The sequence below is a fragment of the Onychostoma macrolepis genome, chromosome 05, assembly GCF_012432095.1.
Source record: "Onychostoma macrolepis isolate SWU-2019 chromosome 05, ASM1243209v1, whole genome shotgun sequence".
Classification (NCBI taxonomy): domain Eukaryota; kingdom Metazoa; phylum Chordata; class Actinopteri; order Cypriniformes; family Cyprinidae; genus Onychostoma; species Onychostoma macrolepis.
Window position 1 is genome coordinate 19,596,512 of NC_081159.1, and position 27,863 is coordinate 19,624,374.

General features: G+C 37.2%; 2 protein-coding genes and 1 long non-coding RNA gene across 4 annotated transcripts in view; 1 reads left to right on the forward strand and 2 right to left on the reverse strand.

The window, feature by feature from the left end:
• Nucleotides 1-16,356: 16,356 nt before the first annotated feature.
• On the reverse strand, nucleotides 16,357-22,037 carry si:dkey-220k22.3 (uncharacterized protein LOC796870 homolog). Of its 2 annotated transcripts, none has more exons than XM_058776228.1 (4): nucleotides 20,903-22,037; nucleotides 20,438-20,471; nucleotides 18,229-18,288; nucleotides 16,357-18,089 (listed from the first exon to the last, which is right to left on the reverse strand). In XM_058776228.1, exons 1-4 carry the CDS (start codon nucleotides 21,002-21,004, stop codon nucleotides 17,662-17,664), a joined length of 624 nt encoding a protein of 207 aa, XP_058632211.1. In that variant the 5' UTR covers nucleotides 21,005-22,037; the 3' UTR covers nucleotides 16,357-17,661. The 2 variants fall into 2 exon arrangements, with proteins under 2 accessions (XP_058632211.1, XP_058632210.1); XM_058776227.1 differs by having other exon boundaries at nucleotides 20,438-20,474; nucleotides 20,903-22,033.
• A 453-nt stretch (nucleotides 22,038-22,490) lies between these two features.
• LOC131540889 (uncharacterized) lies at nucleotides 22,491-25,939 on the forward strand. The gene is made up of 2 exons (XR_009271352.1): nucleotides 22,491-22,988; nucleotides 23,462-25,939. It is a non-coding gene; the product is annotated as an uncharacterized LOC131540889 (long non-coding RNA).
• Nucleotides 25,309-27,863, reverse strand: part of si:dkey-220k22.1 (multiple epidermal growth factor-like domains protein 9) — an 80,288-nt gene continuing 77,733 nt past the window's right edge. Inside the window, exon 6 of the mRNA XM_058776180.1 lies at nucleotides 25,309-27,528. Within this exon, the coding sequence (XP_058632163.1) occupies nucleotides 27,086-27,528 (443 nt within the window). The 3' untranslated portion in view covers nucleotides 25,309-27,085. The remainder of the gene's footprint in view (nucleotides 27,529-27,863) is intronic.

The following is a 27,863-nucleotide window of genomic DNA, read 5'->3' on the forward strand; positions in this document are numbered from 1 at the left end:
GCGAGTTTATATCTCAGAATTGCGACTTTATATCTCAGAATTCTGAGAAAAAAAGTCAGAATTCTGAGAAAAAAAGTCAGAATTCTGAGATAAAAAGTCGCAATAACCTTTTTTATTTTTTTATTCAGTGGCGGAAACGGGCTTCCATAGAAAACGGATTTCACAGTAGCAAGAAAAAAAAGTGTTTTAAAGCTTGTTGTTTTGTAGAACATCACAAAACGCCCCCAAAGGGCAATGGGCAATTACTGTAGTTATTCTGTTCTGAACATCAAATCCTTTGTTTTCGCATCAAATGTATTCTAACTAGTTGGTTGAATAAAAATATTTGGACTTTATATTTAAAAAATGACCTCAAGTTAGCATCAGGTAGCTAGTTCGCTAGCCAGTTATCATTAGCTAACTTTTTCTTTTTCCCCCCTTTTTTTTCAAATAGACTATTATAATTTTGTAATTCATAATTATTGATTATATTCTTTTTTAATTTTAAGCTAAAGCTGCCTGTACTCTGATTTTGCAGTAAATGTTTAAAGCAAATTGCTTTGTCAGACTGGGGGGCATTTTACCCCACCCATGGGTGCATTTTGCCCTATAGGTGGGGTAAAACGCCCCCTTGGCACAAATACTTTTTTTTTTTTTTTTTAAATTTGTGAAAAAATTCATACTTGGTTTATAATTTATGTCATTGTCACTAAAACTATGATAACTTTTCTGAACACATTTAACTGTAATTACACAATCCTTAAGGGGGGTGGCGTTTTGGCATGGCATCCCAAAAAGATATATATACACACTGAAATGCTTACAAACAAACAAAATAAAGATATTTACACATGCCATACTTACAAACAAACATATTTATCGGATAAGCCTAACTTAAAACAAATGTAAAACGAATTCCTTGTTACAGTGGAATTTCACAAGCACTAATATTAATTAATAACATATAGGTTTAGGGGTTGGTTTAGTGTTAATTCCTTGTAATTAATGCCTAAGTTATGAAGGATCTTTGATCCTCAATTGTACGTCGTATCATGAGAGCAATCATACATTTGTGTTGTTTTATTTTTCTTGTTTTTATTCATTTATAAGTATTTATTCCTATACTCATTTATAATCATTAGTCATTTATAAAATGTATCATTTGATTGTTTCTATCATTTTAATTATTTTATAAATTTATTTACTTATTTTTATTACGCTTTTATCTATCTATCTATCTATCTATCTATCTATCTATATATATATATATATATATTTTTTTTTTTTTTTATTATTATTATTATTATTTTTTTTGCTTATGCATTTTCATTATTGTTTGATCTTATGATTGGAGCATTTATGGACTTTGTCTCCTGCTCTTCTCTGGCTTTACTCAGTCAACTCTTGATAGAAGACTGTAGAGTTTTGGGTACGAGACAAGACTTCCTGTTAACAGGTTTTTTTTGTACTGTACTGTACATGTACTGACAAGTTTAACTAATGAAAGTACAAATGCTCAATGGAAGCTCTACCTATTTCAATCTGCTGGACAGACTACAACTCTTCCTTTCCACCTATAGCCTGTGTGATCTCTTCATGCAAAAAGAGATGGATGAAAAATCTTAGTCAATAGCATCCACCCAAATCTGACATGTGATGCAGGCGCATAAATCATACTGTGCTGGCTGATTTAGCCACAGGAAAACTGGACACCTAACTGAGCCTGGTTTCTTGCAAGTTTTTTTCTTCCATTTCTGTCACCTGATGGAGTTTGAGTTCCTTGTGTAGGGGAATTTACAGTAAAGACCCTTGGACCAGGTGTGCTGAATGAAGACCAGAAGTCAAGAGATTCGATCAAAAATGAAGAAAATTTACTGAAGATAGTTTGCAGTTTCATCAGCAGAAGTCAGCTTCAAATCGAGTTCGTAGGCCGCTCTGCGTACAATTCAAAAACACCAACAATTATACCCTACCAGAGGTTGCTAATTGCGTCAATGCATAAGTCATCAAAATTCTGATAGGTTCTAAAACCTAGATAAACTTAGACAATCTCCACATATGGATGTAAACACTTCAAACATCTCTCCATCAGATTGGGCAGACATCTTCCAGACACCTATTTCTGGTCAGGATGGCGGCAGCTGACGGAGATAGTCTTCTAACACAGAGAGAGAGAGCTACCAGCACACACACATACACACAGAGCACTTATCAGAACTTCAAGGACGCCGAGCCCTAGCTAGAATTTTATCAGTAAGGTTCAAGAAATAATGTAATAATATAATTAATATCAATATGAAGGATATGGCAGCTCGGCATCCACTCCTTCAGTCCCCTGTTTTAGACCAATGTGGGGTCCCTACCCCACGTCTGGTCTACTAAATGAGGTCACTACGGAAAGTGTAGTCATGATACACGCTAATAACGCAGGCTGTTGATCATCTTAAGCAGGTGCATATACTTAACATCTCTGGTACTGTCTGACATTTCTAGTAATAAACACATTCTTTCGTACAAAATACTTCCCATATACATTCATCAACTTACTTAATCCCACTATTTCTGCACTTGCACTAGTCTTTCTTCACATAAAAAGTTATGCCTTTTCCAGTTAATCATTTTTTCTGTCCCTCTAACTGGAAAAGTGTCCTCCATCCATATATGCTTTCATCAACACACCTTTGTAAATACCTCTCTTCCTACTACAGCTACTTCACACTGACCTTCTAAAACAAAACATTTAGCCAACAGCCTTAAAACTAAAATTGCATATTCATTAACCAGATTTAACAAATCATTAAAGTATTATGAAAGAAAACTGCATGCACAATAACTAATTCATTTTCATGACCCTTTAGAAATAAATTTGCCTTGTTTTTTTTTGTTTTTACGTTTTATACAACTATGATGAATTTTGGTTAATTTGTCATATTGTAAAATAAACTAATTACAATAAACATATATATACTTTATATATATATATATATATATATATATATATATATATTTTTTTTTTTTTTTTTTCTGGAAGCCGGGCTAAATGAATAAACACTGTTATTGCATTCCTGACATGGTTCAGACCCTCAGTCACCTCACAGATACCAAATACAGACATTGCTTATGACCTAAATACCAGGGTAGATACACTGGTTTTACAAAAAATATTATTTCCAATCCATTATAAAGTGCAAGAAGAAGGATTGTAAATCCACTCATTCATTCCCCCATTAGAAACCATGTTGGGGGTTAAAACAAAGTGGTAGTCTAACTTAAAACAACCCATAAAATAAGTAAGACCCAGATTAAGCCATCCTTGAAAATGGAAATAAAAGAAAACAATCAATATTTCCACTAAAACCTAGAATAGTTCCTAATTTTTATTACTTAATAGCCCTTTCATTAAGTTTTACTTTCACCACAGATCCATTTACAATCATTATAGTCCACATGCTATTTAAACATAAATCAACATAAACCTAAACTTGTCAATGTTAAGAACATTTGGTCTCGAAGTTTATAACTTCAATAATACAACTAACTTGTTCACTTATTGTCATGCATGTATTTTTATATCATAACATTAATACATTAACACTGTTAATCATACTCATTGCCTTATTATTATTATTATTTTATTTTTTATTTTTATTGCAATCTTCTCAATTACTGTACTAAATTAATGGCACATTCAGAAGCAAATTCTCAAGACCTCGTGTAAAGTCAATTTAGTTCTCACTGTCTTGTCAGTTAGAAATGCTTACAGGTCAGCTATCTGATCAAAGTCTTAAAACCCCTTCATTCATATATGTCATTTGGCAGTGATACTTATCGAATCAAAGTTGTTATAAACTGAACAATAGCCAACAGATTTCCCAATCCTATCACCAAATAAACAATATTGCTTAGTTTTAAACTGCCAAATATTCATTAAAAAGACATCCTCAGTTTCTGTAAATCTGTTTCGAAACAGTATAAATTATCAAAAAGTCCTGTCAGTGTTCACAATAATATTAATTTAATTTGACTTGACAGGTGTTCATAAACAGCTCCGTAGAACCTATTCCAATTTTGCTGTTTTAAACATTAACTTCAACTGCTATATTTCCTTTAATTAAAACCTCTTGTTATTGTCTTCCTCCATCAACGGGTCAGCCAGCAGATGCAAAAGTTTTTTGTTAAACTTATCTCTGTTCTACATAACCCAAACTATTATGTCGCTCAGTCCTTGAGGACACACACAGACACCCTTATAGCTGCTTTGACTTTAACCCATAGTACATGAACTGTATTCACTCCTTTGTCTTCCCACCAGCCTTTCTTTATGTGAGGGTGCTCTCTGGATAATTTGGTTAGTGACTTAGCCAATGTGTCACTGTTTCTCTGCCGTCAAGTCTAAAATATTTACCTTTACCATTCGAATAACCAAGTGTTAACTTGTTTAAATTTATACCCTCAGTTGAATTTAGGCATGGATTTTTAACCCATTATGGATGGCAATCTTAAATTTCACAAATCCAAATCATATAAACACTTTTAAAGATATTATTAATCCAGAGAGTGATTCAAATCAGCATTATGAAGGCTAAAAGAAGTCGTTATTACCAGTAGCAGACAGAGCTGGATGACCAATCCAGTTAAAGCTCGTCCCGTGTTCTGTATTCTCTTTTCATCAGATTCTCTCAGAATTTCCGAATTCTGTAAAGTTTGCCATTTCACTTAACCCGTCTGTAATGATAAAACAGTCATTCCAGAGGTTAGTGACACAATATACACAAAACAGAAACAGAATTATCCCCAAAATATAGAGTAGTCATCCTCACGTACACACATACACGTGAATATCGAAGCAGCTTATATATTCAAGGTTTGCTTTTGGTGTTAAATCGAAAGGATTTAAACTTAACATTTTTCCGTCAGTTTTACCTAGTTTGTATCTAGTCTCAAAGTTTGCCTGTTCATTAACCTTTTGAGCGGTACGGTCCCACATATGGGATTTTCATTTCCGTGCCACTGGGAGTATGGTCCCACATATGGGATTTAGAACGTTCGGTGACGTCGCATAACTGCCAAATTCAAACTGCGTTTTCGCGCGTTGACTGATGCTGAGATGCAGCTGCACTTGTCATATAATCGCATCTATGCAGTGTTTTTAACCACATAATGTTTATTTTATGCTTTAGACATTTAAATACACATAAGTACTAGTAAAACAATACATTTAGAGTTCGTAAAATACACTCGGATGTTTATGGAAGCAGCAATAACAATCCATTCAAATATAATTTTCAGGCGTGTTTTATTAATACCAAATACACATAGTGTAAGTAACTATAGAGTTCACTCTATTCTCCTCCCATCTCACCCGCCACTTACTTGCATGTATTTCGCGAGAAATTGATGAATTTACGTGATGTAAATCCGACTGACAGGACTCTCTGAACTGCCGCGAACAAACATGGCGGCGCCCATCTCACATTACAGATCACGATCAAGATTATTTAGAACTGTTTTTAAACGATAAAACACACTCATTTGCACATATTTGTGAATCGGAATATCAGATAGTTGATTATATGGTAAGCAGGTTTATGAATATTTTGAATAAAAAAGGAAAAAACGAAATAAAAGCGATCCATCTGTCATACAGTGTTATTGTGGCCGCGGTGTGTCACGTGACAATCATGACGCGTCGCCATGGAAACATTAAGGGGAAACGTTCTAAAATAACGGTCGCCTAAAAAAAACTCACTCTGGGGGGACCGCTGGAATATTTTAAACTCACCACTGAAAAGGTTAATGATTTTTATTTTGAGAAAAATCAGCTGGGTTGTTTTGGTCTTAAAATCATTGTTTTGTTTTGGTTACTCTTGCTTAGCAGGCCGATAAGAGAAGCAGATCACCATCTCTGCCTCCACTCGCTCTTACTGTGCAAATTTATCTTTTGACATTCTCACCAGACTTTAACTTATAATATCAAATTCTTTATAACATATAACCCGTAATCATTCAAATATGTTAAAAAATGTCAAAGTTTCTATATCTCAAATCTCAATTTAGACTATTTAAAAATACATAATGCTAAAATGATTTTTACCTTAAATGCTTAATTCCCTTAACCTTTGTTATCCAAACCATCTCTTGAATCAGCACAAGCAGTCTTCATTTTTAGCCACCACCATGTCTTGTAATCATCCTATGCCATGCCTAATGACCTGCATGAGTGAAAACTATATAGACATATTAGTTCAATATCGTTTCAGCCTCATAATAAATTTTTGTCTCAAAATAATGGCTGTAATCACATGGTCTCAGATGGTTCTTGAAAGCCCATTGCCATTAACTCTTTATAAATAAGCTCCCTTTCCTCAGGGTGGGATCCCCTGGCATAGTTGCATCAAGTTGTGGACGCTTGTCACAACAAGCCATGAAGGAATGCGGTTGTTGGTGATCAGGTCTCGAGGAGCTCACATTTCTGAGGCAGACTGCTGTAACTTCTTACAGTTCCCCTCTAAACAATGCTCTAGGCCTATCAAGCATCCGCTCAACTCCACTACCATCTCACATATAACACCTCCCTTCTGGGCAGGTTCCCAGTGGCAGTGACCCCCTGCCTTAGGTTGTCCCCTGTTGGCCAGAAGACGATCTTACCCGTCATTGAGAAATCACCATTGAGCCATTGACAGCACCTACTAGTATTAAAACATTGAGACAGGTCAATCACACTAATATTTAATCACTAAAATCAATTGGATATCTTTAAGCCATCATGCTGAGATTACTCAGTGAATTTATTTTTCACACCCGTCCATTCAGTGTAATTTTCTGTTACTTCCATAGCTGCAGCCATCGGGCCCTGTATGATGGTGGAGACTAAAAATAAGACAGATAAGTTACTGGTCATAGAACAAGCAGCAATACAACTGTTTAATTATTCAAAATCATTACTTCTATAGCTCAGGGTCTAATATGATTTTAGAGGCTTCATGTCTCTTCAACAATAGCACCTAGATTGTTAAGTCTTTTTACAATATTTTATTTCTTAAATGCATTGGGCAGTTGAAACATTTAACTACCAATTGCCCTCTTAATGCATAAAATCTGAATTTCTTGTAACATGTCCTTTAACATCTCAGGGTCTATGATTTTCAACTGAAACACTGTGCTTTACTATAAATAGCTGAGGGATTCAGGACCGTTAGCAATGCATTTTCATTAACTTTTAACAATTTCATTGTACTATCATTTTAGGTCGCCGTGATTTTGCCAAGTAAGACATGTTCCTGGATCAACATCTTTTGTTGATCCTGGATCAACATTATTGTCCAAAAATATAGACTTAACCCAATCTCTACCCCTAAACCTAATCCTACCCATAATTTATTCCTAAAATCAGTGAGAAATGATAGCTGATTAACAAGGGTGTCGAAGCACCTAACCCTGATCATAAGCCTAAAACTTATATTTCCTGAAAAGTTATCCCTCAATTCTGATTGGTTGATTGGAATGACGTTCCAGGATCAACAAAGATGTTGATCCAGGAACATGTTGTACTTGGTGAAATCACGCTCACCATCATTTTACTCTAGCCCAGCTTAAAACATGTTGAAATTACATGCATTTTCAAATAAACATTTTTCTTTTTACTTTATTTTTGCAACTCAAAGGTTTCTTCAAAGTTAGTTATTTTGCAGTCCTTATCAATACATTGTACATCAGCATGTATTTATTCATTCACGTAATTATTCATTCACATGGCCATGGCTTCGTAATTTCATCAATGGTTTTAAATCTGTCAGGAGTTATCTGACCCAGATATGTTACTTCGGGTCATGCTAGCATGCTTTCTTCAAAGTTAACTTTGAAACCCCCATTTGTGTTACTTGTTTACAACATTATCAGCTCATCATTTTTCACAGTTTCATCAGTAAATATAGAAATTACAAATTTTCCACTCAGAACATGTCTCTGTTATACAGCCTGAACCAGAGTCATGGTGGGGGCCAGCATGAGATAAAAACAACTGTTTCATTGCAGTCAAATGCAATCTTATCTTCTAAAGCAAAACATAAGCTTCTAAGTTTTTCCTAAATGCTACTGCCAATTTTTGTGCCTACACAGTCTTTTAATCAACCCAGAATTCTGTTCAGTATATTATTAGAGAATCAGATTAAATTGTCAATCATTTACTTCTGGGATTATTTTTAACAAATAGCCATTTTACACATCTGAAGATAGGCACATGCATTTAGAAATTTGTATCTTTCTGGTTCTCTCTTTGTTTAAAGCCAGTCAAGTTTTTGTTTTAACTTTCCAATCAGAATCAAAGCCCAGACTCATCATTCTTTCAATGAATTCAGAGAATATTTTTAAGGTCAGAGCTTCAGAGCCGAGCTGTTTACAGCATTTGCTCTCTTTCATTTCATTATTTCTATCAGGGCTGAGCAAGTTACCTAATTTTTCAGCCATAATTCTAGCACAGTTGAAAACCAAAACAGATTATAGCAGCAAGAGATTGAGGCGGCGATCTTACCAACAGCACTTGACTTCTGCGTGATGAAACTGCAAAGCATACAGTATTCCAGAATTTCCATATACCGGTCCAATCCAATTAGGGTCATGAAAACAAAATTTTAGCTCTTTCGGGGTTGTTCCTGATGCATCCCAGATCAATCAATCCTTGCCGTAACTTATATATAGATAAGAGTATTTATTTTTCAACTATTATTATTTTTAACACTAATTTTGGTTACTCTTTTCCCTAACCAACTGACCTGACCTGATCGCTAAACTCTGGGCGCCCCTGTCTGAGACGGAAGGAATAGAGAGTTGGTTGAGCGATTTACGACTAGAACCCCCGTCTAGCGTCTTACATTATCTCGGAATTTCATATACCTTCACACAAATGCCCTATCTGGCTTTTACGGCTCTCAGTGCCACAAAATGCACTATCTGGCCTTTACGGCTCTCAGTGCCACACAAATAGAGAATGCGTTTTGTCCACGTTTTGACTGTACCTTTTCCCCTCATGGAAAGTACTTCAAATTGTGGTGCACACCTCTCAACTCCAAGTCTACTTCTAAGACATATAAGTATGCACCCGTACACCTTTTCTACATACACAAGGTAACTTAGCGTTACAGGTGTACCTCATTCTATGACACCAGTTTACCCAAAACAAATTCATACAAAAGTCTGGTGTCCCTCACTCACGTCTGAGTGAGTATCGCTCTCCCTTCTCCCACACTCCCTCCGCCACAGACAGTCCCTAACCAAGAACAATTTTTAAAGATAAAATCTTTCTTTCCTACCTTTCTTTTGTTGATTGATCAGGGATGTCACCTAAGAACGATTGCCCGCGCATCCTCCACCATTACTGTAGGGTAATTTACAGTAAAGACCCTCGGACCAGGTGTGTTGAATGAAGACCAGAAGTCAAGAGATTCGATCAAAAATAAAGAAAATTTACTGAAGATAGTTTGCAGTTTCATCAGCAGCAGCACAAATCGAGTTCGTAGGCCGCTCTGCGTACAATTCAAAAACACCAACAATTATACCCTACCAGAGGTTGCTAATTGCGTCAATGCATAAGTCATCAAAATTCTGATAGGTTCTAAAACCTAGATAAACTTAGACAATCTCCACATATGGATGTAAACACTTCAAACATCTCTCCATCAGATTGGGCAGACATCTTCCAGACACCTATTTCTGGTCAGGATGGCGGCAGCTGACGGAGATAGTCTTCTAACACAGAGAGAGAGAGCTACCAGCACACACACATACACACAGAGCACTTATCAGAACTTCAAGGCCGCCGAGCCCTAGCTAGAATTTTATCAGTAAGGTTCATTACACACACACTATGAAGTCATCATCTTAGAGAGTAGAAGTACAGCATAAAGCAGGATTCTTTAATATCTCATAAGTGCACATAAGGTTACACATTTCACTCTTGCCATAACTTGGTTAATAGTCAAACAAGAAATAATGTAATAATATAATTAATATCAATATGAAGGATATGGCAGCTCGGCATCCACTTCACTTGCGACTGTCACCTTTTGGCTTGCTTAGCTGAGGTTTAAAGAACACAGTTCTCGGTAATATCATCAATTTGACAGAACTATCAAGTCAAGAATCAAGAGAAAAAAACTGAATTGAGTTGAATAATGACACTACTGTCTTCTGTAAACGTGCTTTATAGCTAAATTGAATTTGTTTATAATTGATGATTTTTGCAACATCAAATGTCATTGAACTGAACTGAATGCAAATGATAGTGACTTCAGTTGAGCTACTTATCACCAAATTGAAATTAATTCATTGACTTCACATAGTTATTGAACTGAACTGAACCAACACTGAAACTGAGCTGTAAAATGTCATGATTGTCTTAGCAGAATTTGGATTTGTCTCATTTTTTAAGTTTGTATCAGTATACAATCTGTATTGTATAAGTGCTATATAAATAAAGGTGTTTGTACTGAACTAATGGAAATGCAGGATTGCTGTAAACTTGCACAAAAACAGAATTCACCTGTTTTATTACAGAACCCTATAGGGATTGCAATAGTACAGCAATTTACTAATACAGCAAAAAATAAATAAATTGTTTCACTAAATTTAATTGTAAAGACTTGGTGCATCACTTCTTGCCCAATGTGTCTTATAAAGCGTCATCAAAGCATCTATGCAACCATCCATATGAATTAAAGGAGAAATGATGAAATCCACACTGGACAATCTTTTCCTGGACACATTTGGCAGGAATCAAATTTGGGCAGGCAATCAGAGAAAAAGGTTCAACATCCTCATGGATGAACAATGTAGAACAAAATCCCCATCCCCTTTTATTTTTCCATGAATTATATGATTCATTTTTGCAGATCCAAAGTAAAAAAAACAAAACAGAGTAGCAAAAGCAACTTAAAATTTAAAGGACCAAAGAGCGTTGTATGCTTGTAGTTTAAATTGTTCCATACAGATGTTGATAGAAGGAAGTTGAACAATATTCTCTGGTTGCCTGTGCAAATTTGATTGTCTTTGCATTCTGGTTTCCCCCTTGATGTGCCTCACAAGTCTACACAGGGTTTATCCAGTGTAACTTTGATCAATTCTAACTTTTTCTTTTTCTTTTTTTTCATATAGACAGTTGGAGAGATGCGTTGATGATGCTTTATGGGGCACACTGGACAAGAAGCATAGCGCCAAGTCTTAACAATTTGGTCTGTCAGTGTATGCAAAACCCTCCCATGTCACTTACATAGTTTTCTATAAAATTAGACAATATTTATCCCAAAACGCTGTTAATGTATATTCACTGTAGGCTGAAAGATTATGTACAGGCATTTTTCATTTAACCTTATAGATCTCTGTTTTAAATCAATGCCATGTAGCTTGTAGCCACGAGTAGCTGGTGTAATATATATATATATATATATATAAGCATTATTCCTGATTTTTAAATGTTTTGCATATTTGTCACACTTAAAAGATTCAGATCATCAAACAAATTCTAATATTACACAAAGATAATGCAAGTAAATACAAAATGCAGTTTTTAAATGATGATTTCATTTATTAAGGGAAAAAAGCTGTCCAAACCTACCTGGCCCTACGTGAAAAATTAATTGCCCCCTCCTGTTAAATCACGAAAGAACTGTGATCAACCACATTATTTTAGAAAGCAGAGTTAATCACTAGCCAAACCCAGGCCTGATTACTGCCAGACCTGTTGAATCAAGAAATCACTTAAATAGATCCTGTCTGACGAAGTGAAGCATGTTTAAAGAGCAATACATCATGTTATTTGGAAATTCTACATTTAATATTACTGAACATTTTCGTTTTATCAGACCATTTTTTAAACATTTGTATCTTAAATTCATTGATTTCATTTGTTTATTTATATATTCGTTCATTCGTTTATTCATTATTGACAAAGAAACTGGCTCAATGAATGCCAGAGATCACTTTTCCTTTGATTTGAGTTTTTACACGCTATTACAACGCCTAGTATATGCGCACAACACAAAATAATATGAAAATACCTGTCTGATGAGAAATAACAAAATAAAAGCCTTTCAAAACTTGCATATAACCACATTTATCTGTAAATTCACATAGTTTCAATTCAGAGTGACAGTCCACTGCCCCAGTTTCAAGCATAGACTGTAAAAAAAAAGTCATATTTTTAAAAAATACATAGCCTACACTGTGGACTGTCAATCTGGCTTGAAACTGGTGTGTGGAAACAGGGAGTTTTATTTTTATAACTATGTGAATTTGCAGATAAATGCGGTTATATGAAAGTTTTGAAAGGCTTTCATTTTGTTATTTCTCATCAGACAGGTATTTTCATATTATTTGGAAATTCTACATTTAATATTACTCAACATTTTCGTTTTATCAGACCGTTTTTTAAACATTTGTATTTTAAATTCATTGATTTCATTTATTTGTTTATTTATATATTCGTTCATTCATTATTGACGGAGAAACTGGCTCAATGAATGCCAGAGATCACTTTTCCTTTGATTTGAGTTTTTACACCCTATAACCGCAACGCCTAGTTGGCTATATGCGCACGATACAAAATAACGTGGCGGCTAGAATGACCGTGTTTTTCAAAGTGGAGGCAGGCCTGACCGCAGTCCTCCAGCACTGTGGAGAATCAACAACTGGCAGACGATCTGAATGAGTTTTATTGCAGAATAGAAAGCAGAATAGAAAGAAAGCACCAGGCCCAGACCGTGTGACACCAGTCTGTCTGAAATCCTGTGCTGACCAGCTGGCCCCCATCTTCACACAGATCTTCAACAGATCACTGGAGCTGTGCGAAGTCCCTTCATGCTTCAAACGCTCCACCATCATCCCCATCCCAAAGAAACCCAAAATTACAGGACTAAATGACTACAGGCCTGTGGCTCTAACGTCTGTGGTCATGAAGTCATTTGAAAAACTGGTGCTGGCCCACCTGAAGGAAATTATGAAGGACTGCATTATGTTCTGCAACATCTGGACAGACCAGGGACTTCAGCTCAGCTTTTAACATGATCATCCCAAACCTCCTCCTGCCCAAACTAACTCAGATACCCACCTCAGTGGATCAACAGCTTCTTGACAGACAGGCAGCAGCTAGTGAGGCTGGTAAAATTCTCATCCAGCACCCGCATAATCAGCACTGGAGCCCCTCAGGGATGTGTTCTCTCCCCACTGCTCTTCTCCCTGTACACCAATAGCCGTGTTTCTTTGAAACAAAGTACAAGTTGGGAGGGAAATAAAGACTTCAGAAGGGGGCAATGCCAAAATAACAAACAAAAGTTTAGTCTAGCTTTAGTTAGATTCTTACTAAGTCTCTCAAAGAAAAGAAAAACAACAGAATGTACGCTCACTCCCTGTCTAGCCACAAACCAGGAGAAACAAGGGGGTTACAAAATAAAATGGCGCCCACCTCCCTACAGTTCCCAAAGGGTGATTGAAACAGAACAAACAATCAGATGAAAAACAGCTTAACAAGGTGAAACAAGGAACTAAGGTACTTTGTCACAACAAAGCAACAGAACTCTTAAGGGTTTAGCAGGACCTAGAGCATTCAATAGAAAACAAGCAACTACAACAACAGCATTCTAATGCCAAAGGGTAAAAATAGTAACAACCATACAGATCCCCCAAAGAAGCACCACAGCTTCAATAACTGGACTGGACAGGACACAGATCATGCTCTGGAGAAAAATTCTCATTTGTTGAGAGTTGTACTCTGCTTTTATGCTGCTTCCCTTCTGGGTGGTAAGCAGGTGCAGCTGGGGGAGCAATCAGGCTACCTGCCAGAATAGAGAGTGAGAGGAGCCAGAGAAGAGCAGGAGACATATACAACTACAGAAGAAAACCATTACAAAAATATACATCTTTGGACGTAACACTGGACATCTAAAGACCTCTCTGTCAAGCTCCTGAAGTTTGCAGACGACACCACACTTATCGGCCTCATTCAGGACGGTGACGAGTCTGCTTACAGACAGGAGGTTAAAGAGCTGGCTGTCTGGTGCAGTCTTAACAACCTGGAGCTCAACACGCTCAAAACAGTGGAGATGACCGTGGACTTCAGGAGAAACCCCCCTTCACTCCCCTCACTCTCAATCATGGACAGCACTGTAACAACAGTGGAGTCATTCAGGTTCCTGGGCTCCACTGTCTCTCAGGACTTGAAGTGGGACACTCACATTGACTCCATTATTAAAAAGGCCCAGCAGAGGTTGTACTTCCTTCGCCAGCTGAGGAAGTTCAACCTGCCACAGGAGCCGCTGAAACAGTTCTACTCCGCCATCGTTGAATCCGTCCTCTGCACTTTTATAACTGTCTGGTTCAGCTCAGCTACCAAATCTGACCTCAGAAGACTACAGAGGTTCCGGACTGCTGAGCGAATCATTGGTACAACCCTCCCTACTCTCCAAGAACTGTACTCATCCAGAGTGAACAAAAGGGCTGGCAAAATCACTCTGGACCCCTCACATCCAGCACACTGCCTCTTTGAACTGCTGCCGTCTGGTCGACGCTACAGAGCTCTGAGCACCAGAAAGGCCAGGCACAGGAACAGTTTCTTCCCTCAGGCAATCCATCTCATGAACACCTGACAATAATTGTGGAACACACACTATTTATACACTTATACACTTATTTATCTAACACACACATACTTAGTTTACATTTCGAATTTGCACATAATATACCTGTACATACAAAACTGTCTATTGTAATATACCTGTACATATTATTGTCAGTTTGTATATTGTTATTCCCTATTTTTATTCTTTTATTATCTATTTTTGTCCTGTCACTGTCATTCTGTTGCACTGTGGAAGCTTCTGTCACGAAAACAAATTCCTTAATTCCTGGCAATAAAGCTCACTCTGATTCTGAGCCTATGCCAGCATTTTGGGCCATGTAGGCTAATGTATTGCAATGTATGGATTTACTCAGAACAGTTACAAAAACGTGATTTATTCATTCACAATTTCTTCATAAGCAACGCTTTGAAGCTTAAATTCACAACATGACTCAACTGAAACCCTGTAACTTCAGACTTGACTCACCTTTTTTCCGTCAGATTTAAAGTCTCCGCCACAAGGGGGCAGTACGTACCGCTACATCTAGGCCTACATCAACTAAACTAAATCAGCCCATCTCTTCTCACACGCTTCATTTCAGGACCTATTATTGATAGTTTTCAGTCACTGGACAGCTTGAAGACTTGGAGGGCAAAACATCCATAGAACTGCTACACAAGCGTGTCAATTTTTCATCTGTTTCCCAGTCGCAAATATTTAGACCACCTCTCAAAAGAATAAAACAAAGGTATTTCTGAACAAAATGCAAGTTTTGGCCATTTGCAATCCATATTAAGCACCCGCGGCAATATTTCAATCATAAACAGTGCGACAAAACGCTGTAAAAACAATTAAAGTGCCTTAATATATTTAAAACAGTAATATTAAAAGATCAAATTCAGTAATCACTACATTAATGATGCATAGTTTACACAGGCAAGCAGATGAGGCCGGAATATGAACGCAGTCCGCTTAACGGTTCAGTGTTTTCCTTCTAATGGTTTTCTATGGGAAGCCATTTAATGTGAAACTTTACGCAAACTGCGTAAAAATAACTGGCGGTCAGTGGAGCAAAGCTTTGTTTTGCCCGCCAGGTGGGCGTTCCTAGAGTGTGACGTCACGTGAAAACTATCCAGATGTTACATCGAGAATCATCCAACTAAACATATTTGGTTACCAGAATGTTCTAGGAATAATAGTTAATGGCTGTAAACAAATAAACAAAAATAATTATAAATTTAGATAACGTTTTATAAATTCTGGTCACACAAAAATCTCCTACAATGTAATGTTGGTTTATGGTTATGGTTCTGCCAGTTTGACAGACATCAACATTTCTTTTTCTCTCTAAATAATTCATCTTTAATAAACCTTTACTGAAGGGTTTATTATTATTTTATCAATTTAATTTGCTATTCTACCCAAGTACAAAATAACTCAGACACAATATATGGTCATACTGTCATATTTTGTACAATTTTAGCTGAACTTGAATGTTTTCTTTTGTGTACTTTATACCTAGGAATTTACCTAGGAAACAAGCCTAAAAAAAAATATAAGAATAAATAAAAAAACCTGTCTAGACAGAAAAGACATAAAAAAGTTCAGATAACAATACAAGGCAATTTGTTTGTGATATTACATTGTGTTTGTGACATTGATATAGCCATTCATTTATTAAACGTCTGTCACAAACAACTTTCTATTTAAGTGTGATGTTTGTTGATGTGGCTAATGTACAAAAAATTACTTACACAATATCTGAGGCATGCAGAGGGAAAACATATTGCTTTATTTATAATTATTAGTTTAAATAAAAATATTACAAATGACATATAAATATAATATTGTTTGCATATTTGAGAACAGTAAAAAAAAAGTAGTCAATTGAAATCACTGTGTGAACTTGTTAGTTACAACACAAGTATAAGGGCTTAGCTGTGAAAGAACAAAACTTTCATACATCATTACATTTAGTCTCATTTAAAATATACTCTTTAGACTTAGCCAGCAGGTTTGAGTCATCTGAATACAAAAAAGTATGCATCATCATAAATGGTATTTTCCTGACTGAAAAAATACTGGGTTTGAAAAAGAAACTTTCCCACTCGCTGGAAAAGAAAAACACTCCACTTTCTTATTAAAACAGCTGATGTTGTACAGATTCATACGGCTTGTTTGACTGATTGGATTAGTGTAACTAGTGGTATTTTTTTATGTGAAGAAAAAAACCAAAAAACCCACCCCTAGTCACCCCCATAAAAAAAAACAAAAAACATTTCCATGACATCCATGCATGAACAAATAAATGCTTCTGTGGCTGGATGAATCTGCTTACAGCTAAAAACTGGCACCGCATTTCAAGAGCTTTAAAAAATGCTGGTTTCTTGTCTTAAAAAGAAGCACATATTTACCCATTAAAATTTCCATAAAAGCTCCATAGCTTTTGAAACAAAGAGCATTTATATCAAACACTGACGCTAGACAAAGATAGGGTGTTATGAGGTTTTTACATTCAGTTGTCGATGATAAAAAAACTGTGATTATATATACAGGAAGATGCATTTCACTGAAGAAATACCCACTTGTTCAGAATTAGCTTACTACTGTTTTGTAAAACAATGTTTGTTTTCAGGCACATCTTTTATGTACGTAACGAAATACATGAGAATCTTCAAAGTCAGTGCTCATTAACAGTATATCGTGCCCTTTTTCGTCTTGACTCATAAAAAAACTGAAACAAAACAAACCTAACTCATATATCTGTTGAGAGGAAAATGTGTCATGCTTCTGAGAAAATCATGAGATGTGATCTTCATATTTCGAAAGGAAGAAGAAAAAACACCAAGAAAGTATCACAACCCCCCACGCAATCCTTGTTAATGTCAGCGAGCATTTCCTAGTACAACAGCTGGAAAATCTCAGGTGTTCTAGCAGCTGATATTGAGACTGCATTCCTCCGAAATGTCACATTTAAAGCTAACAAGAATATTAAGAACAACAGCCACTGTAAAAACTGGACATGGATATAGTTTTCACCTGGAAAGCCAGTAACTTCTGCAATATATGCATCAGTCTACCAGTCATCTGCCCATTTTATGATAGTGATAAAACTAGAAAAGGGTTGTGGTTTGCAGTTCACAGATTGACTCGGAAATACTCTCACTGATAACTGACTTGTTGGCTGCATTTTCATCAGAAGGAAAGTGTTGAGCTTGGCGTCCTGAGGCGAGTCAGTCACCACCTGAGTGTCTTGTGCGGCTGCAAATAGTTGCTTCTCCCCATCAGAAATGAAATCCACTAAAATTTTGAGTTCTACAGTAGAGCTGTTGTCCTTCTGTAGGTTCAGTTGGAAGTTAACTTGTATGTAGACCAGGTAGACACCTTTCTCTCGAATGACCATCAACATGTTGGTGTGGTCCAGAATACTCGCAGTCTTATCGCTGTATCCATGCCACTCATCCTCCCAGATCAAGCAATCATCTGTCGGATTGTAGCCCCGAGCTTGAAGAAGATAAACATGTAGCAAGAAGTTTCATTATAGAATCACAGAGGTTGAGGTTAAGTCATTTCAATATAGTACAGTTTTTAATGAGAAATGTGGACTTTGTGAAACCATTTTTTTTTTTTTGTGGACAATCACCTGTGAAAAGCCAGTGTTCCCGAGAGAGTCCTTGTCTGAACATACTTTCTATTGCAGAGTCTGTGCGATCAAAAAAGAAAAACATCAGTAAGCATCTCCAAGGTTTCCACCGCTGAACGAATGCTGATTAAAAATGCCAACAAATAAAACTGCTGTATGACTAAACGTGCAATTCACAGCTGTACAGGAAAATGCACTGAAACAGACCACAAAAATGCATTTACACTAAAACACCGCAAGAAAGTTTGGCTCCCCACTCAAACATTCTCACAGCAGACTCCCACAAACACACAAGCACAACTGGCTCAGTTATACAACATGTTAGCATTATAGCATGTTACCATTACCATTGTAGTAACCACATTTACTATACTACCGTTAAACTGCAATAAATTAGAATGGAGATTCTTCAAACAGTACCATTTGCAGTAGCGTAAGCTAGTTTTCTTTTTATGTTAATTGCGGTATCAACTTTTATTATTTATTTCATTGACTACAAAACACGCTGTAAAGCCTGTTTGTTTAAATCATGCTCAGTTTTCATGTAAACAAATTGTTTAGTCGCTTGTGGATGGTTATTGGTGTCAAATAATAACTTTTGGCTTAATATACACGTTAATAACATCAATCCAGACGACCTGTAAAAAGTAGCCGTAGGTCGAAATAGATGGATGCGTGCCATTCAATCAGGCATCGAAGTTAGCGAGAGGAGGAGAGAGCACCAGTGAGAAGAGAAGAGAGAACAGAGACGGCAGAGAGCAGACCAAACATCTACACAGACCAGCATGATGTTACTTGCAGTAACGTTAATTGCAGAATTGGACTGTACAGTCACAGCAGGCGCTGTAACTCAGCAAATGTACAGAGACCCCATTGCGCAGATTCCATTGTCTTACGAGACAGAAGGATATAGCAGGCTATACACGTTTTAACTGGGGTTCCGAACGCTTTCGTGTAGTTTCAACTTTCCGAACAGGAGTCGCATTCGCTGAGGAGGTTACCGTAGCAACAGTATTCTTTTATTTATCACAAATTATTACAAAAATTCTCAAGTGTTCTTCATTTTAGAACTTTGGTTTTCCGCCAAATGACCGTGGGCACATGCGCCTTCCTCAGAGACGCTCTAAAACGCCGAACGTGGCTTAAAGGAGTAATACAGTGACGTGAACAGAACAAAGTCTAACAACATGACTGAAGCGCAGTTCTTTTAATTGTGCACGAGCGGCGCGCGAATCACCCTATACTCCGTGAGCGTTCACCAGCGAGCTCGAGAAGATTTGCGCGAGCCATTCCTATATAGCGAAGCTGATGGTAAAATATGCCATCTATTTGAATTCTATTGAGAAACTGCCACTTTAAAATGCTATGGAGAAAAAGTCAAGCATTATCTTAAAAAAGGCACAAACTAAAAAGACTGATGAAAAGAGGAGAAAACATAATCTTGCACCAGCACTAACATAATATTAAAATATTTTTAAACTACTCGTGACCACCTTTACTATAATTTATCACGTTTTACTGTAGGCTTATTTATTGTGGTAAATTTAGTCTAACTTGTATAATTTATAATAGATAATATGTTAAGGGAATAGATTTTCCCTATAGATTTGTATTACAACTGTGGCATGTTGTAGCTATTGTTTCTCATAACAAATGCAATATAGATTAATTTAAAAAAAAAAGTCATTATTGGCCCGGAAATGATTAATAGGCTATCTTTATTATAACAAATGCTACAGTTAAGTACTATGATACTTTTTCATAAGAGCAAGTACAAGTCAGAATCGAGAGACAATGGGTTCTAATGATGAGTGATGGAAAAACCTGGCTTTAAGATATGCCAGTGATGGCAGAGATTAAATCATTAAGAGCCTGATGAACTGTTAAGGAGTAAGAAATAATATCAATATATGAAAATGTTATGTTAGATTGACTTCCCATGGCGTGTTGAATTAGAACATTCTGTCAAACTATAGCCCAAGTGTCTAAATAATATAAAATACATTATATATCCTATGTAAACAAGTAATTGTTAACTAGCCTATTACTTTATTGCAGTTACGCAATCAAACCAAAACTACACCCTTGCTCCCATTGAATACCGTTATAAACAAAAAGCCTAACGAGCAATGTAGCTGAAGAAAAAATGGAAATAAATTCCGCGAATACATAGTATGTAAACATGAGATAATATTCAGGTATAACTTACCATTCACGATGCTAATTCTTTGACATCCAGGCACCTGCTGAGGTTACAGTAAGACATGTCACTTCAAGAGCAGATTGCACAGAAACAGAGCCTACGTAAAAACGCATAAATGCATCCATTCGTTGTTTACAAACACGCCCTCTGCAACTTGATCCATGAATTAGCTATTCACATAAAATACTGGAAAAAGCTCTAAGATGGAAAACAAGGAAGTGTTTCTCTGCCCTGTTTGTGCACCTAGTCTATGTGAACTGAGGATCGGAACTTTTTTTCTCTTTTTTCATAAAAATGTTAGAACCGAATGCTTACTAGAATAGTAAACTATCTTTACCAAATCAATCGCCAAGTTATTTTTCAAAGCATTCCACAGAATCCTGAACACCGGGTAATTTTATCGTCCACAATAACAATATCTATCCAGATAGAGAATCTGAAATTCTGAGGCTGTAGATCAGTTATATTTACCTTCGGCATTAAGACGTATGTCAAGCACGACGCGGTTAAAATAAAGACCAAAGCTATCGATGTCCAGATAATATGCGCCCTGGCTGCCCGCGCTGTATCCATGCCTGCTCCTCAAGAAGTTGAAATAACTGCAGCCTCACACAAGAAATGTCTCTTGTACCGGATGAAGTTCTCGACTGTAATGAGAGGCTATGTCTCTCCCACGCGCTCAACGGTGCGCTATTAACTCTGCATCACCTGTGGGTGAGATGAGGGTGGATGCGATCATGGTAACAGAAAACTCATAGCTTTCACTATTTAAAGCATGCTTTCATACATTTCACTGATATCTAATCAGTTGTAATCTAAGCCACCATCTTGTTTCATTTGAGTTATTAGCACCGTTTGTAATTTCAATCTTTTATCAGTTCACTCAATAAAACCTACAGCTACGACAGTAAGGTGACGTGGTTGGTGGATGGAGAACAGTCATGTGTTTTAAGACACAAAAGTTTAAATCTTTAATCTTAGAAGGTCCTGAAGAGCGACATTGAAAATAAATCTTAAAGGGGCAGTTCACCCAGAAAAAAACAAACAAACAAAACAAAAAAAAAACTTGCCATCATTTACTCACCCTCATGTCATTACAAAATGTTATCAAGTCTCCAAAGGTTGCAATAATTACTGTAAAAGTAACAAAGTAGTCTACTTGTGCAATGTAGCTCAAATCCTCCAGAGCAGCCACATGGTAGCAATTTTGTTTGAGGATTGTGTTGCAATTTAGCAAAGTAAACGTTTGTTTGTATCAGATCTTCTAGTGATTTTTTATACGTTTAAAATATGTTTTTAATGATTCTTTCATGGTTTTCAAATTAAACTCACTGAACCATTTAATGATATCATAACAGGTTATGCATCAGTGACGGTACGTAAACTATTAATAGTTATTGCCATTTTTGCAGAACACTGTTGCCATTCCATCAGCTGCTGTTGTTGTTTAAAGTCCCTATTATCGACTTCAATTTCAACTGTTCCATCACGTGTCTTCAGGAGACCTAAAAAGTGATTTTGCATCCTTTTTTCAGTCTTCACGACCACTCTCATTGCACAGAAACCACTGACCAGGACATTCCTCAGAATTTCTCCTTTTGTATTCTGCAGAATAAGGTGTGACACAGGTTTGGAACAACATGTGTAAATGGTGACAGAATTTGAATTTTTGGGTGAACTATCTCTTTAAGAGCAAACATAGACCTCAAGTACTTCAGAGACCACCCATCTGGTATTTTCCCACAATGTTGACTGGAAGTCATAAGAAATATCTGTAATCAATCATGCAAAGAAGGTCACCACATGTATATACGTGTGCTCCCATTGGGTGTGGGTGTTAGCAGAAGCATCAGCAAAAATCGTTATGCACTGTGCATGTTTAGGTTTTGCTGGTGCTTTAGGGACATTCAGTCTGTTTGTGAGCATCTCACTGTTGATTCAGACACAGATTATGTTTTTCCAGTTACATACACACACACACACACACACACACACACACACACACACACACACACACACACACACACACATATATATACATTTATATGACTCATTTTTATCGGTTACTCTATTTACATAACTCAAGTTAAATTTCCAAAAGAGGGCAGTTTCCCAGATGATATCAAAGTAAGTAAAAGAAAATGCCCGCAAATGTCTTCCATTTCAAAGGCCTACATGGCTCAGTGATGCCACAATGACATCAGATTCCACTTGTCAGCACTCGATTGGTTAAATGCTGTTGATTTCCGGCGTCATGTGCTCAGATTAGTTTAAATGTCTCGGGATTTTTGATGTGCAGTAATGATTCACATATCTGTTTTTCATTACTGATTACTTGAGCGAAGTAACTGACTTGTTTGATTTAGAGCAGAGAGGCTGTGTTGACTAAGTTTGCATTATTCATCTGGATCACATTTTGCCAATATCAGAGTTAGACATGCAAAAAAATTCTCATAAACATGTCACTGTGATGTGTGTCACCGCAGGGTTTGTGGGATTGAGGGATGATCTCGACAAGAACCTCAACATCTCTGTGTCATGGCAACAGTATTTCCAGGTAGGCAAGAGAGACATACGAAAGACTCTCACTACTACAACAGTTAGTTTCCACTCGAAATGCTCTCCATTAGCAAAATGGAAAAATGCAGTGTTAACTGGGACGGGAGATTAGTGAAAATCAGTCGTGTTTTCAATCACTCCCACAGCCAGCCTGCATTGTGTTTACAATATCGCAAACAAAATCAACATTATCATCATATTTCTGTATGACACTTCAAGCCTTTTTTATACGAGGGAGCAGGTGACAAATGCAGGGGTGGAGCAATGTGAACAATAACACCTTTTTTATGGTTTCAAAAGTTAGTTTCTCCATTAAACATTGTTTCTGTGAAAAATGACTAACAATAATGAGGTCAGAGTTTAAGAACACGCTAAAAGTTACTTACATGTAAAACATTTGATCTGTTAGTATTTAATGACATTATTTTACAATAGTCGAAGCTGTCTCTTTTTGCTCTCGTCCTATCTCAGGTAGTGATATGCTGTAACCGAAACGCGGACCGTTAAAGGTAAGCACTAGCCAATGAGATTACAGTTTTGCACATTAGTCCCGCCCACTGGCAAGCTCTCAGAGTCTTTACCAGGCTTTATACGAACAGCTACAGTAATTCTTGTTCATTCATGTTCATCCATGGCAAGAGTAAATGAATAAACTAGCTAATTTGAATTACTTTTTTGCTTATTTGTAGATATTTACTTATTTCAGGAGGATGTTTTTTATCTGCTTTGAAGGAAAAAGGAAAAATGAATTAAATGAAAGCATGTACTAAGTATGACTTTAAAAAGTGACTCAGATTCTGTGATATTTGTTTTATGACCCCTTAATGGATACCTAGAAGGTGTGGGCGATTGCAGGAATACTCCCCAGCTATCTACCTCTGACCTTTAAGAAGGGTACAAATTAAAGATGAGAACATTTAAGTAGGTGGGGGGCTTTTATAGCTATTCTCCACTGGATTGTTTTTCAGGATTGAGCAAAAGCAAACCGTTCATCTCAGAAGAAAAGTCACGATATGGAAATTGTGTCATCCAGTAGTTGTGATTAAACATTCACTCTGTACATTAGAACTATACAAGAAGGTTGCAGTATGACTCAAACACAAGCCACCTGGGGGCAGCCACTATAAGTACAGATCAAAACAGATTTAGATCACATTTTTGGAATGTGTGTGGGCTTCTAAACACAGAACTCCTTTTGTGGCACTTATTACTAACACATTTTTGCTCAATAGAAATTGACTAGATCATACCAGAACACAACAGTTTATATAGCTCAGCATATTGCTCAAACTCAAAATAGCTTCATGTGCTATGTAAGGGAGGAGGGCTATAAATATTTGAAATGATGCATTACAAGATGTTAAAATGTTAGAAAACAAAACCTTTGAAGTCAGGCACTTACTTGATTGATCCTACATCACGATTCTAACAGATGATGCCATCAGAGACACATGGTCTGTAGATGAAAGTGATGATTATACTGAACAGAAAAGAAACTGATCTGAGCAATATAGTTTACTGTACATGTAAGAAAGGAGTCATGCTTTAACCTTTGCTTGATATTTGCGGTCGCACGAAAAGAACACTGCAAACTGACGTATTTACAGGTGACTTTGGGATGTACTTATGTACTTGACAAGCGTCGTGCTTGACATACATCTTAATGCCGAAGGTAAATATAACTGATCGACAGCCTCAGAATTTCAGGGTCATCTTAGTTTTGCAGAATAAGTCAAATGCATCTGGTATAATTTTATTTTGTTTCTTTAAAATTACATCAACTTAATGTCATCAATGTAAAATACTAATGCTCATGCATTTGGACAAATGCAGTTTGGTATTTAGTTTGGTTTGAAAAATAGAATAATATAGATAATGAAATAAATACATCTGAATGACATAATATAAAAATTGTCTGTTTTTTTTAGTTGTAGGGATCTCATGAATGAGTTTGGACAGTTCTATTTTAGGTTATGATGACTAATGAAGATGTCTGAAATGTACACCTAATTCATGGAATTAGTAAACAGCAGCTCCAGACAATTGAAATGTGTTACGGTGTCCACCATTTGCCTAGTAACAAATAAATATAAAAAATGTTAGCCTGATAAAAACACAAAATAGATTCACAGTGCCTCAAATACTGTAGAACTGAATAATAATTTTTCCCAAAAGTGAAATGTAACAAACTTTATTCAACTGAAGCTTATGTTTTTCACTAATGCTTTCTAGTTTTGTGCGCACTACGAACAAGCTGGTCAGGAAACAGACTGTTGATATTATAATAATAATAATAATAATAATAATGAAAGCACATATGATAGGAAAACTGGCTTTTATTGAAATCTTTCACAGAGTTAGTTGTGAATGTGGTGCACCATGCATACTGCACAATGCATACAATGCGAGATTAAGACACCATTACAACGCCAGTCTCTATGTGTGCGCATGAGTATGCTGGTCACAGAAACAAGACTCGTTGCCATATGTACCAATACAATAGCAGCGTCCTCATGACAACTATTCTGTACATCTCATATTTACATAGTTTTGTACCAACACACCTCGGGTAAAGACAGCTTCAGGATGGTGAAAGTAGGGAGGGAGCTAAAAGAAGATATCCCAAGAGTCATCTGACATACAATCACAAATGAACTATTGCTCTTGTCTTCAAGTTCAGACCATAGCCTATCAGGATCAGACTCATTCATACACACCGTTTTATATGTTCTTTTACTGACTGACATGATGTTTTGTACTCTTTTGTCCAATTCCAATAATCATAAGATTAATAATAGTATTACCCTGCTCAGCACCCACACAGTCAAACATGTGCACTTCTTCGTCACTGAACCAGTTGCTCAACTTGTTTTAGCCTGTGCTACACAAATGGCAGTGATTGATTACTGTCCAGTACGGCTGTTGGACCCATCAAGCATTATTGCTCATCTGATCATATATGTTCCCCTCCTCTGCGACTCACTCAAACAGACCCTAAGTCATCAATACGACAGAGAGGTTCGTCCAAATAAATTAACCAAAACTTAAACTCACCCAGTCAGACAAGTTGTGTCAAGTCCGCACTACAAGGCATGGCACCTTTTAACAGGTGGCCGTTGACAAGTCACGAAGGAAAAGCGGATTGAGGAGAAAATTTCTGGAAAATAAATAAAACAAGTACAATTCCATACACCATGAAACAGTCTTCTAAATCCACTTTGCCGTTGTAAAACTGTGACAAGAATTAGTCAGGCTCTCTCCATCTGAGACTGACACACAGATCCTCTTTGGCCTGATAAAAACAAATCATCCCTTCGTGCAATTTGCTTCTGCCTGCCAAAAAATGCAAATGAATGCAAATTCATGTCATTCAGCATCTGCCATTTAGTAGTATGTATTTCCATTGGTAATACACAGGCCTGCTCTGTATGCCAGGTCCAGTGTAACGGCGCCCCCTAAAGTCCTGCACATGTAATGGCATGTAAGAAGCGACACTAAAACCGTGTGGTTTGCACACACACACAAAGAAAAAAACAACATAAAACGATATCCATCCTGAGTTTGTAGAAAACTAACGTCCACTGTGTGCATTTAAAACAGCATTTACAAAGGGAGCATGTGAATGGATGTAACTGCAAGTATGCAAATTAAGTTATTAAGCAGATGCATTTGATCTATCCAGGTGTGATGAAACGTCATGCATGTCTCACTGTCGCTGTATTAATACTCAATCAGACATGCTTCATTGTCTAGTATTCTGTCACACGTTAGTTAATTAGTCTCTGCATCTCTTTTCTTTCTTCAAAGCAAGGCAACATGTTTCAGCTGTGAATCAGCCAAGGCCTTCAACAAGGCAGGATGTTTAACTTGGCTTTTCAGTTCAATGCACTGCTCATGTTCCTCATTCATCACTTTGTCTTCTTGCTCTGAAGTGCTTGTGTGAGTGTTTGCATTATGTCCAGTGGGAAAACCTTGTCCGTGGTCCATCAGCATACAATTAAAAAATAAATCATGGCTCCACATATCCGTAGGTCCGCAATCTGCCAAGCATCGGACCAGCGCTGACGTAGCAGGCCAGTTTCTGTGAAGGAACAGTTACACCTTATACAAACTACCAGGACCGGTTAAAGCAAGTTGTCCATTGCCCATGTCACTAACTTCATCTTCTAAAAGCCCTGAAACATCTGCGTTCGGAATGCTGTCATGATAGCTGCTGAAGCTAATGTTGTCCTCCTTCAGCTCAATGGTCCAGAATGGGGCATTCAGCTTACGGTTCTGGTATTCTCGGTAAGTGTACACGCCACCTACCACCGCCAAGAGAGCAATGACGACTATGATGATGACGGCCAGGACAATGATGTTGAACTGGTTCCACGGAAGCGGTGTCACTGTGGTGGTGGTGGTGTTGGGGGTGGAGCTGCCCAGGCTGCTCAGCAAAGTTGTGGAGAAGGTGGTGAACTGTGCTGAAACATTGGGGCTGGAGGTCATGGTGGTGTAGTGAAACCAGTGGGTAGTGGTTGAAGGAGTAGTGTGGACGACTATGGAGAGGGCAAGAGAGAGAAGAACAGTTTGAGACAGTATGCATCTAATAAAATGCAACATATCCAAATGAATTAAATTATGAATTAAAGAGTAAAGAGTAGGGGTGTAACCCCGGTGTCCTGGCCAAATTCCCTCCACTGGCCCTTGTCAATCATGGCTTCCCAATAATCCCCATCCACTTGATTGGCTCTATGACTCTCTCTCCTCTCCACCTGTAGCTGGTGTGTGGTGAGCGCACTGGCGCCGTTGTCCTGTGGCTGCCGTTGCATCATCCAAGTGGATGCTGCACACTGGTGGTGGTTGAGGAGAGACCCCCCCCCCACATGATTGT

Bases quoted from the DNA above. Each gene is read 5' to 3' on its own strand.
- si:dkey-220k22.3 (XM_058776227.1), bottom strand. From the start codon at position 21,004: ATGGATACAGCGCGGGCAGCCAGGGCGCATATTATCTGGACATCGATA. The intron at 20,475-20,902 runs GTAAATATAACT...CTGTAACCTCAG, and splicing joins CATACGTCTTAATGCCGAAG to CAGGTGCCTGGATGTCAAAG. The intron at 18,090-18,228 runs GTGATTGTCCAC...ATCTTCTTCAAG, and splicing joins GGAACACTGGCTTTTCACAG to CTCGGGGCTACAATCCGACA.